The sequence below is a fragment of the Brassica oleracea genome, chromosome C9, assembly GCF_000695525.1.
Source record: "Brassica oleracea var. oleracea cultivar TO1000 chromosome C9, BOL, whole genome shotgun sequence".
NCBI lineage: Eukaryota > Viridiplantae > Streptophyta > Magnoliopsida > Brassicales > Brassicaceae > Brassica > Brassica oleracea.
In genome coordinates, this window is record NC_027756.1 from 19,599,015 (window position 1) to 19,611,614 (window position 12,600).

General features: G+C 34.2%; 2 protein-coding genes across 2 annotated transcripts; one reads left to right on the plus strand and one right to left on the minus strand.

Moving 5' to 3' along the window:
- Positions 1-177: 177 nt before the first annotated feature.
- Positions 178-2,086, minus strand: LOC106316601. The gene is made up of 4 exons (XM_013754488.1): positions 1,725-2,086; positions 1,144-1,341; positions 822-1,064; positions 178-662 (listed from the first exon to the last, which is right to left on the minus strand). Exons 1-4 carry the CDS (start codon positions 1,785-1,787, stop codon positions 462-464), a joined length of 705 nt encoding a protein of 234 aa, XP_013609942.1. The 5' UTR covers positions 1,788-2,086; the 3' UTR covers positions 178-461.
- Positions 2,087-8,447: 6,361 nt separating this feature from the next.
- On the plus strand, positions 8,448-11,298 carry LOC106314511. The gene is made up of 5 exons (XM_013752374.1): positions 8,448-8,476; positions 8,575-10,213; positions 10,305-10,463; positions 10,655-10,929; positions 11,007-11,298. Exons 1-5 carry the CDS (start codon positions 8,448-8,450, stop codon positions 11,296-11,298), a joined length of 2,394 nt encoding a protein of 797 aa, XP_013607828.1.
- The last annotated feature ends 1,302 nt before the right edge of the window (positions 11,299-12,600 follow it).

Genomic DNA, 12,600 nt, shown 5'->3' on the forward strand with positions numbered 1-12,600 from the left:
TAGCCAATTTTATCGAGTTAGGTGTACTACAGAAGTTTGAGCTGATTAAATTGGTTTTCAAACTGTCTAGGAATTGTTACGTTTGCATATAATTTCCGCTTTGTCCAATAATCATTTCAAAAATAGATAAATTATGTTATTTGTGTTATATAATCAATCAAAACCAAATGTGCACTTTGTCAAAAAAAAACAACTACTAAATAGCCCTCAATATCATGTCTTATTCCCACTTTAACTCCCTAAAACCGCCCCATGCCTCAATGGCATAAGAATATACAAAAAAGATGGCCATATATATACACTTACTAGTTATTTGACTACTTCATAGCACACAAAACTAAGGCCCTTCTTTGGTAACCTTTTATGTTGTGTAGCTTTATACCCCTTCTTTTTGAGGATATCTGTATGTAACAAGAAACCTTGAAGTCTAACACAACCTTCTTCTTCTTTGCGACCAAACCTCATTGCAGTGGAGATTGGTAAGGGATTCCCTTCCTTGGTCTTTTTCTCAAAGAAGTAGAACTAGGAAGTTGAGGTGTTGATGGGGTCAAACTCTGTGGATTTGGGATGAGATCCTCTACTCCTGAGCTGTTGCTTGAATTCTCTGATTCCATTGCTGTATTCTTCACTCTCTTCTCAAAGCTTCTAGAAGTTCCTGCTACCTTTTGATTGCAATTGCCATTAGAAAACGTTCATCAGAAGAAAGACTCTTTGCTCAGAGTTTTATATATGTGCAAGAAAAGGAAGACCCAAATCAAAAGTTTCAAACTTTTCTCTGTAAATAAACCATAGACTTGGAATGTGAGCAAGGGAAAATGTACCTTGCAGCCAAGAGAGCAGAAGCGGAAGCAATCATCGACAAGGGCACGATAACAGACAGTGCAGGCGTTGGTAACTCCTTTAGCAGGTCTAGGCTGAGGCTGAGGCTGAGGCTGAGGCTGAGGCCTCTCATTCAAAAACACAACCTTTGCGCTGTTGATCACATACATCTGAATGCTGAAGATATCTAAATGCTTCTGAATCTCACTTACCCTTATCACATCATGATAAGATGATCTCCTTATCTGCAAAAAACAAAGAACATCAACATTTCAAAAATCAAACTTGTCCAAAAGCAGTCTGAAATATGAAATGCAAACGCACCTGAATGGTACGATGATCCTTGTGATGGGCAAGACAGAGAGAGCAGAGCGAGCCGTTAGTGCAGTCCAAACAATACATGTTGCATTCGCTTTTCGGAGAGTGTCCATGGAAGTTGCATTGAACAAAAAAGGGTTCTTTAAGTAAAGGTTTCAGCCATGAAGGCCACCACTTCTCTTCTTCCTCCTCTCCACCACCTCCCTGATAAGAAAAAAACCATTAACAACATGATTCGTCAGCTTCTTATCTACCAGAAACACCATTGACTCCAAACATATCATAAAGTCTTCTCCTTTATAAACTTAAGGAGACTGTTGACTGATTCTCTCAAGCTTTGACATTACTGTGGTAAAAGTTTTTTTCTAAATTTCATATGATTATGTCAAATAAAGAAAAGCATTTTGGACGGCGATAATTACAGAACCGAATATTATGCCGTGAATCTAGTTTTGAAACAAATCTTAGAATCAAATAATGAATCGACAGAACTTGAAGGAACATTGCGAGCAGAGAATGCAGAACAATGAGTTAACAGAACCAACAATGTAATAATCTAAAAAGAGGTGACTTTTTTAAAGACATACCATGATTGTTCTTTTCTTAGGATTGATTACTCGATTTGGGTTCTCGTGGTCTTCAATGGCCATTGTCGGAATGCGGTAAAAGAGTAGACTTTTCTGAGTAAAAGGGGTTCTAGAGAGAGAATGCGAGAAAGGGTTTAAGAAAGCGAGAGCGAGATGGGTTTCTTGCAGAGTGGGTTTTAGAGAGAAGTAGAGGAGAAAGAGAAAGAGTCCTCCCTATGCCGACTAACCGAACCTAGCATCTGAGCCTAAGATGTTTTGGTTTTTAAAATCGAACCTAATTCCGAACCTAAACTCCGAGCGTTAGATGCGTTGGCTTCAAGGAACTCTCCTTGGCTCTTCTCTTTTATTATTCCTTTTGTATTTTTAAAATATCTTTTTGTCCTCCTTCGGTCTTATCTCTCATAACTATATACTTTTTTTTCCATTGTAAATTGTTACTTGAATAAGACATGCGCAAGGCGCAGGGTGAGTTTATTTGTATATATTATCGATAGTTTCTTTTATATATTTGATCATTTTATTTATATATTTAAAATATTTTTTGTTGTTATTATATAATTTCTTTCCGATTGATCGGATCAATTTGTATTAAAAATAATAGAACAAAACTATAATTAATACATCTGGGTTGATCGGATTGGACATTAAACAAATTATGACATAAAAACCTTATTTTTTCCATCGAACACATTCTTGAAAAAAGTGAACAGTATTGTTTTCACAGTTGAATTATTTTGACTTTTATATTTCATATGGTTTTGAAAGCATTCAAATTAACTATCGAATTGATACATGTTATTTTAATGTTTTTAGTCGTATACTTAAGGAAAACTTACATTTTTGTAATTTAAAGTCTTTTTTAAAAAATTTAAAATATAACATATAAGAAAAAATATAACATATAAGAAAAATATAACATATAATGTGACCTCATTTTTGTATTTTAAAGTCGTTTAAAAATATATATATAACATATAAGGTTTCCTCATTTTTGTAATTTAAAGTCATTTTAAAAAATTCAAAATATAATATATAAGAAAAAGTCTATTTTTTATTAAATGGTTAATGTGATTATTTATTTATTTTAATACTATAAAATTAAACAAAATGAAGAAGAATGCAAATATTGTTATCAAATCTTTATTAGTCATAATCATTAATTGCCTTATATATGTAAATCATATTAGGTAATTTCGTAGTTTTTATTTATGGAAATAATGCATACTTCTTCTATTTTAGGTTAATATAATGTTCTCTAGTAGACATTAAATAAATTATGACATGAAAACCTTATTTTTTCCTTCGAACACATTTTTGAAAAAGTGAACACTATTGTTTTCACAGTTGAATTATTTTGAATTTTATCTTACATATGATTTTGAAAGCTTTCAAATCAACCATCGAACTGATACATGTCATTTTAATGTTTTTAGTCGTATACTTAAGGAAAACTTACATTTTTTTAATTTAAAGTCGTTTAAAAAAAAATTCAAAATATTACATATATTAAAAAATCTAATTTTTTTATTATATGGCTAATGTGATTGTTTAATTTTTTTTTAATAATATAAATTTAAAGAAAAATGAAGAAGGAAACAAAAATTGTTATCAAATCTTTATTATTCATAATCATTAATTGCCATATATATATAAATCATAATAGGTAATTCCGTAGCTTTTATTTAAGGAAATAATACACATTTCATATATTTTAGGTTAATATAATGTTCTCTAGTATTATATAATTATGGAATAATGTGACACCATTAGATTAAACTATACTTTATATTAGGTGCTCTAGAATTCTTTGAAATAGAATTTAGAAGTCATTTAGAGTGCTACCTAGGATTTGAAGTTTTTTTTAATTAATACAAAATTAATGTTCTAATTTTTCAATTGATTTTCAATTAATATACAGGGCATATAGTCATCACATTTATTGGTTGTTAGAGTTTGTTTACTATTTCAAAGTTTTGATACTTTTTTCTTCTGAAAAAGTTGAGAAAAGTATTCCTCCATTATTGCAATTTGACATCTCACGTCTTATCCTTAATTTCCATTACATGATTCTTTGTTTCCTCATTATATATGTGTGTGTTTCTCTATTTTTAAATTGGGTTTTCTAAATCATAACATTCCAATTTATTTACATTTTTACGTTTTGAACCAATAAAAATCTATTTTTTTTTTTTTTTGACATCGAACGGCTGATCTAGTACTTAAGCTTGAGGTGGTCTGGGAAACCAGACCGGAATAGAACAACCAATGAAAATCTATTTTTTTTTACTCATAACATTCTTCAGATTTTAATGTTTTATGTTATCTAAAACAAATATGTTAAAGGTTCTGCACATAAAAACTAAAAATAAATTATCTACGGAATCTAGATTTTAGTGTCTTGTGATCGTTATTCAGCAAAATTTTGTTCGCCTAAATGCGTTCATTAATTTATTTTATTATTTTATCATGCATTACGTTGTTGATTAGTCATTTCTGAACTAAAACAAAATTTTAATGTTTTATGTTATCTAAAACAATTACTATATAATTATGGCTTAAAACGTGTATAAATCATAACTATTTTATATTCAGAACTTTAAATAATTTAAAAGTGATTCTTTCAAAATATTAAACTGATAGTTTATGTAACTTCTCTTTTTGGAACGGAGTTTATCTATAAAAATCAAAATTTACCAGTACAGGCTCAAAATTCAAATAAGCATCTAACTATGTAATGCATGCTTACATATTATTTATAGTTGATTATATCTTTGTATATTGATAAATTTAAATACATGATAAACTCAATAAATATAAACTAATATGTTACTTTATTGTTATTTATATACATTTTATTTATATTCTTTAAATTAATCTTAATATAGAAAAAAATTAAATTAACCAGTAAACCTACTCGCTCACACAATGCGACAGTGATGCAAAACAATACTAAAATTTCTATAAATTAATACTCGATAAATTAATAATCTCTATAAATTAATAAATTTCTCCGGTTTCAACTTGATCGGTTCAAAATTTAACAAAAATCGATAAAATAATAAGATAATAATTTTTTAGAAAATTCTATATAAATATATGGTCCCATTAAAATTATAAATTGATAATTTATATGAATACATATTTTATATAAGTAAGAACATATTATTATATTGTTTGTTTTACATTCTCAATTAAATTATTTATATTTTTTTTGATAACCAAAAGGGTTAAATCTTGGTCTATTAAAGACGCAGACCTAACTTCCGAGTGAGGGATGCAATCCACGGATAGACCGTCTCTCGAGTATTCAAATGGAACAAAACTTAGGTTCACCCCTAGGGTGAATCTTTAAATTCACCTCATATTCTACTACCAATCAAAGTGTCATCACTACAAGAAAACGTTTCCGTAACGACGAAACATTACGAGGAAAATTTTTCCTCGTCAACTTACAAGTAGTTTACGAGGGTGTTACGACGAAACCGAAATTCGTCGTAACGACGACGTAAAATTACAATGAAAACGTTTCATCGTAAATACCTTGTAAATTTACGACGAAAGTACGCGGCAAACAATATTCGTCGTAAATTTACGAGGATATTACGACGACACATGTTACCGTTATTTATTGGTAAAAACGTGTATTGAATGCGCTTTGAATTGCCTAATTTCGTTGTAAACTCGTTGTAAAACAGATGTAAGAGAGATGTGAAACCCTAGTAAAATATTGGGGAAATTACTTGTTTACCACTTTCATGCTACCACCTTTCATTTTTACCAATACTAAAAGGATATTTTCAAAAACACATTTTTCAATAAGTGGCAAAAAATTCTTACGCCCTTGTTCTTTATATATATAAAAAATAAATATTTAAATATATAAAAACCTAAAAAAATAAAAAAATAATTTTTTTATTTTTTTTCCGAATTATACTATTTCGAAATTCAAACACTAAACCCTAAACCCTAAACCATCAATCCTAAACCTTTTTTTTTTTGAAATACGAACCCTAAACCCTGAAACATCAACTCTAAACCCTAAACCTCGAAACTTCAACTCTAAACCCTAACCCTAAACCTTCAACTCTAAACCCTAAAGCATCAACTCTAAACCCTAAACCCTAAAATTCAACTCTAAACCCTAAAACATCAACACTAAACCCTAAACTATCAACACTAAACCCTAAACCCTAAACCCTAAACCCTAAACCCTAAACCCTAAACCCTAAACCCTAAACCCTAAACCCTAAACCCTAAACCCTAAACCCTAAACCCTAAACCCTAAACCCTAAACCCTAAACCCTAAACCCTAAACCCTAAACCCTAAACCCTAAACCCTAAACCCTAAACCCTAAACCCTAAACCCTAAACCCTAAACCCTAAACCCTAAACCCTAAACCCTAAACCCTAAACCCTAAACCCTAAACCCTAAACCCTAAACCCTAAACCCTAAACCCTAAACCCTAAACCTTTAACTCTAAACCCTAAACTCTAAACCCTAAACTCTAAACCCTAAATCCTAAACCCTAAACCCTAAAACCCTAGAGTTGATGTTTTAGGATTTAGATTTGAAGGTTTAGGGTTTTAGGGTTTAGGGTTTACGTTTAGAGTTTAGAGTTGATGTTTTCGGGTTTAGATTTGAAGGTTTAGGGTTTTAGGGTTTAGGGTTTAGGGTTCGAATTTCAGAAAAATATAGGGTTTAGAGTTGATGTTTTAGGGTTTAGAGTTTATAGTTGATGTTTCATGGTTTAGGGTTTAGAGTTGATGATTTAAGTTTAAATTTAGGATTTACGTTTAGGGTTTAAAATTGATGTTTTAGGGTTTAGATCTGAAGGTTTAGGGTTTAGGGTTTAGAATTGATGTTTCGGGGTTTAGGGTTTAGAGTTGATGTTTTGTGATTTAGGGTTTAGAGTTGATGTTTTAAGTTTAGATTAGTTAATCGTATGTTTTTTTTTGTCAAAGTAAATCAAAAGTTTGTAAATGTCTTTTACCCTTCATCAAAGATGAAGTTAAAAGTGGTCAGTGTAAACATGAAAAGTGGTATTTTAAAAACAGTATTTTTGGCAATTTCCCTAAAATATTCCTAGTAAAATCCTTGTTATACTTCACCTACCAAACTCGAAAATTCTTCTATATATATGTCATTTCTCGCAACTCACTCTCTCACAACTCACAAATGAAAACAAAGAAAAAAAATCTCAGGAAAAAAAAAATTCCCAAAAAAATTTCCCAAAATATTCTAAAAAAAAAAAAATCCCCCCAAAAATCCCCAATTTTTTTTATTTATAAAAGGCGGATGTCGATAATATTTACGAGTTACGGAGTTGGATGTATTCCCATAAAGATTCGGAAGGGAGAGTGACGAATGCATTTCTGAGCGGGCTTGAGACATTCATGTACCAGGCGGGCTCTACACCGCTCTTGCAGGAAAGCGGTAAGATGTTCTGCCCTTGTCGTAAATGCAAGAATTCAAAGTTTGCATGTAGTGAAACTGTATAGAAGCATTTAGTAAACCAGAGATTTACACCACAATATTATATTTGGTATCAACACGAAGAGGGTTATGGTAGAAATGAAGCTAGTAGTAGTAATAATAATTTTGGGGATGGTGGTAATAATGAAGAACCGAATCATTTGCATAATGAATATAATTACCATCAAGGGAGCATATGGTAGATCATGATAGTGTTCAAGACATGATTACTGATGCATTTTTAGAAATAACTACAACAATAGCTGATGGAACTGGAAATGTGGAAAAACCTAATTTGGATGCAAAAAAGTTTTATGAAATGCTAGATGCTGCAAATCAACCAATCTACACTGGTTGTAGAGAATGTCTCTCTAAATTGTCTCTAGCAGCTAGGATCACTACAAGAAAAATGGGTTTTAATAGCAGACCGGAATAGCGTTTTTTTCAATTGTGTTATGCTTGATGTACGCCGGTTTTAAAGATAGCGTTTGTATATTTCGAAACGCTAGGTTAGAGTTGTGAACTGAAAAAAAAAAATTAAGTGTATGTTTAAAGAAGAAATAGGAGTGTATAATAGCAATAAATGATTAAAAGTGTTATGGTTGAGTTTCGCGGTTATACCCGGGACACTTGGTAAAATTTTGGCTCCTAAACAAGATTAGTGTCGGAAAAAAACCCAAATTATTAGGGTTACGATCTTCCCTCTCTCTCGTATCTCCTTGCCTCTTTTGTGCTGGAAAGAATCAATCTCAATCTCTATCACTTCTAATTTCATTTTTAATTCCTAAGCTCTTACCTTTTCTCATCTCGAATCCACTTTCTCGTAATGTCGAATCCATTTTCAATTCCTCTTCTCTTGTCGTAATCCATTCCCAATCCGTCGAAGGTGAGTTCGCTTTTACTAACCCATCAGATTATATTTCGATTTTCTTTTTCTTATATATGTTCTAGTGTTATTGCATTGTCAATTGATGCGTTTCTGTATACTATTTTGCAGGAAGGATTTCGTTTGTAGATCTTCGGATTAAGGTCCATTTTCTTCTTTTCATCTCTCTTTTACTTAGTTTTTTTCTTTCTATTTTAACACAATTCTCTTATTTTGTAGCTGACTCGAAGCAAAATTGAAGAGATTTTATCGAAAGGTAAAAACAAGTGACACTATCATCTTTTATTTACAAAACTCGTTCTGTTTTGGTTTTCTGGGTTGATAAAGTGAGCGTCTTGTATGTACAATTGCTCGGAGCGGTAACATGGATAAATCGTGGGTCTGGTTACCAAGGTATTAACTTCACTTCACTATCTTTTAGAAATTGTTTTGTGTTGATCTCATTTATTTGGTAGACTGAATGTTGTATTCTCATTTGTTCTACATGACAGGAATAGCCTTGAGTATGAGAAAGGAGCTAGTGAATTTGTGTCTTCTTCATCAAGACGTTTAGGAGATCCAGCTGAAATGTTCTGCCCTTGTGTTGATTGTCGCAATGTCTGCCATCAAGCTTGTGAGACAGTTTTGGAGCACCTGGTGATTAGAGGAATGGATCAGAAGTACAAGAGTTGTGTGTTTTGGACAAAACACGGGGAGACAAGACCAGATAAGTCAGCTGATGTGTACTCATCTGAAAATGAGGCTTACGAGTTGTTCAGAACGACTTTCTTGGCAAGTGAAGGCAATGAGACTGCTGAACAAGAGAATGCAGGAGCGTTTGAGGGGCCTGACAGTCCAGAAGAGGCTGAGTTCAGAAAGAAGTTAGAGGATGCAGAAACTCCGTTGTACCCGGAGTGTGAGAAATTTTCAAAAGTTGCTGCAATCATGGGACTTTACAGGATAAAGGTGAAGAGTGGGATGTCTGGGAACTATTTTGATCAGCTACTGTCCTTGGTTCATGACATGCTTCCCGTTGAAAATGTGCTACCTAAGTCTACTGATGAGGTGAAGAAGTTTCTGAAACAGTTTGGTTTTGGCTACGACGTCATCCACGCCTGCAAGAATGACTGTATTTTATATAGAAAACAGTATGAAGATGCGGTCAGCTGTCCAAGATGTAGTGAATCAAGATGGGAGAAGGATAAGCAATCTGGTGAGGAGAAGAAAGGGGTTCCTGCTAAGGTGCTTAGGTATTTCCCGATCAAAGACAGGTTCAGGAGAATGTTTAGATCAAAGCGGTTGGCTGAGGAGTTGTGTTGGCACTCCACTAATGCTTCTGAAGATGGAACTATGCGACATCCAGTGGATTCGTTGACTTGGGTGCAGATAAACAACAAATGGCCGGGGTTCGCAGCTGAGGCGTTCGCAGCTGAGGCAAGAAACCTAAGACTAGGTATTTCAACCGATGGCATGAATCCATTCTCCATCCAGAACACCAACCACAGCACATGGCCTGTTCTCTTGGTCAACTACAATATGTCTCCAACGCAGTGTATGAGGTCCGAGAACATTATGTTGACCATGCTAATTCCTGGCCCAACCGCACCTAGCAACAATATTGATGTATATCTACAACCATTGATGGAAGACTTGCAGGAACTGTGGACAGAAGGTATACAAGTTTATGACGCCTTTAAGAAGGAGAGTTTCACTCTTAGAGCCATGTTGCTGTGGAGTATCACAGATTACCCTGGTTTAGGAACTTTAGCTGGTTGTAAAGTGAAGGGCAAGCAAGCGTGTAATGTCTGTGGGAAGGATACACCACATAGGTGGCTAAAGTTCAGTCGTAAACATGTATACATGAAGAACAGGAGGTGGCTCATGCCTAGTCATCCATACAGACGAAAGAAAGGATGGTTTGACAATACGGTTGAGGTTGGTTCTGCAAAGAGGATTCAGAGCGGTTCAGAAATATTAGACAGTATAAGGGACTTTAAAAACGATTTTGGAAAACTCTTACCTAAGAAGAGTAAGAGAAAGAGGAGTGAAGGAGATGAGGATGATGTTGTTTCAGCTGAGGAGTACGAAGAAGATCATGATATGTGGCGGTGGAAGAAAAAATCTATTTTCTTTGACTTACCTTATTGGAAGGTATTTTATTTGATTTACCTTCTTTAACCTACCTTATTAGTCTGAAATTGTTAATATTATTTATGCTAAATACTTGTAAAATTTCTTGTAGGATATGCCTGTGAGGCATAACATCGACGTGATGCACGTGGAGAAGAATGTGAGCGATGCCCTGTTGTCTATTCTGATGAATAGTTGCAAATCAAAGGATGGCCTGAAAGCGAGAAAGGATTTAGAAGATATGGGTATTCGAAGCAGCTTACATACACAAGTAAGGGGGAAGAGAACTTATCTGCCTCCAGCTGCGTATTGGCTCTCTAAAGAAGAAAAAAAAAATTATGCAGAAGATTATCCAACTTCAGAGGCCCTGATGGATATTGTGCAAATACATCCAATTGTGTCTCACTGGATCCTCCATCTATTGGCGGCATGAAGTCACATGACCATCATGTTCTTACGCAGAATCTGTTTCCGGTTGCGTTGAGAGGTTTACTCCCAAAAGGACCTCGGATTGCAGTGAGTCGTATGTGCAATTACTTCAACAGAATCTGTCAACGCGTTCTTGATCCTGAGAAGCTACTTGCTCTAGAAACAGAGATTGTGGAGACAATGTGCCAGTTAGAGAGATTCTTTCCACCTTCATTATTTGATATTATGTTCCACCTTCCACTGCATCTGGCGAGAGAAGCACGATTGGGTGGCCCTGTACACTTCAGGTGGATGTATCCATTTGAGAGGTAAGTATATTGTTTTCATTAGAAGCTTAATTATTATATGAAGCGAATTTCAATATTTTAACCATCTTGATTTGCAGGTATATGAAGACACTGAAAGCTTTTGTGAAGAATTTCGCAAGACCTGAAGCTTGTATGGCAGAGGGTTATCTAGCTGGTGAATGTCTTGCATTTTGTATGGAGTTCTTACAGAAATCGGTACCAGTTGAGGAACCAATGACAAGAAATGAAGATTTAGAGGCACATGATAATGTACTTGAAGGGCGCCCTCTGCAAAAAGCTACAGAAGTGAAACTTACTGATAAGGAGAGAGATGTAGCTCATCGTTATGTCCTCATGAATACTGCAGTGATGGATCCTTATGTTCAGTAAGTGTGGATATAGATATTTTATGTTTTAAAGCATATAGAGGACAAGGTAGATGTGGAGTTCAATTCTTTGGGAGAGCATGTTGGTCGTGGATCAGTGACACTGTCCTCATTCCTTGGTCCTCTTGTGAGAGAGCATGTGCCTGTATTGCTAGATGACTGGAGACATCTGGAAGAGAAAACAAAAGACGCTCTGTGGGAGGAAATACAGGTAATTCTGTTACCTATGTATATACATACACACGAGTTCAGTATTAATATGAATATTATGTACAGCAGATATATAGTTAATGGACATCGATACTAGACAGACGATGTCAAAAGGAAGACTCAGAACTGTGGGGTTTCAAATGTTCTAGACTCTCCTCCATAGTTAGAGCAGCAAAAAACAAGGCGCAACTACAGATAATTAAACCCAGCAACATACAATCGGTAACAGCTTGGAACAATTGGGTGAAAGGAAGATGTACTGCAGCTTTTCAGGTAACATTTTGTGTCTTGCGTATTTACATCTGGGTTATGTAAGTAACATTTATTACAAAATGGTATTTGGTTTATGTAGGAACAAAGTAATAAGTACAGGGAACTCAGAAAGGCTCAAATTCCCCACACCACTAGTCGAAAAGGCATGAATCGGCTTGCAGAGGAGATGGTATGTTTTAAAATTTGAAATAATAATTGGTGTGTTATTGGGTTTATGAGATCTGATGACAACTACTTTATTTAACTTGTAGAAAAAAAACAGTTCTGATCCTAAGCTAGTCACTAGAACTAAGGTTTGGGTCGCTGGTCATACACATTCTGATGGAACACCCGTTCGTCAAGAATTTGCAGATACAATAGTAAGATTACTTGTAACAATAATATTGTTGGCTATAGAATACAATTTACATAACTTGTGTAATTTTTAATTGCAGGAGAAGATAAAGAGAATTGACAGTGAAATGGAATCAAGTTCAGCAGATAATATCGGTGAAGATGCTGTCACTCAGGTTCTAGGAAAAGATAAGCCAGGAAGAATTAGGGGGTTGGGACGAGGGGTTACTGTAACCAAGTTGGCATTCTTACATGCTAGAGATTCACATGTCAAGCAACTTGAAGCAACTCAAGCAGAACTAATCAACAAGGTTCAAGATTTGCAAAATGTGGTTAAAGACTTGGCTGGTAAAAAGGTAACTTCGTTATTCTTCTTGTTTTATTATTCAAACTTCTGATATGTATAAGGTTGTAACAAAAATGATTGTGGTTGTTGGGTATAGGAAAAAAACGGATTTGATTCTAATTCTGAGAGAAGCGATGTGAGCAA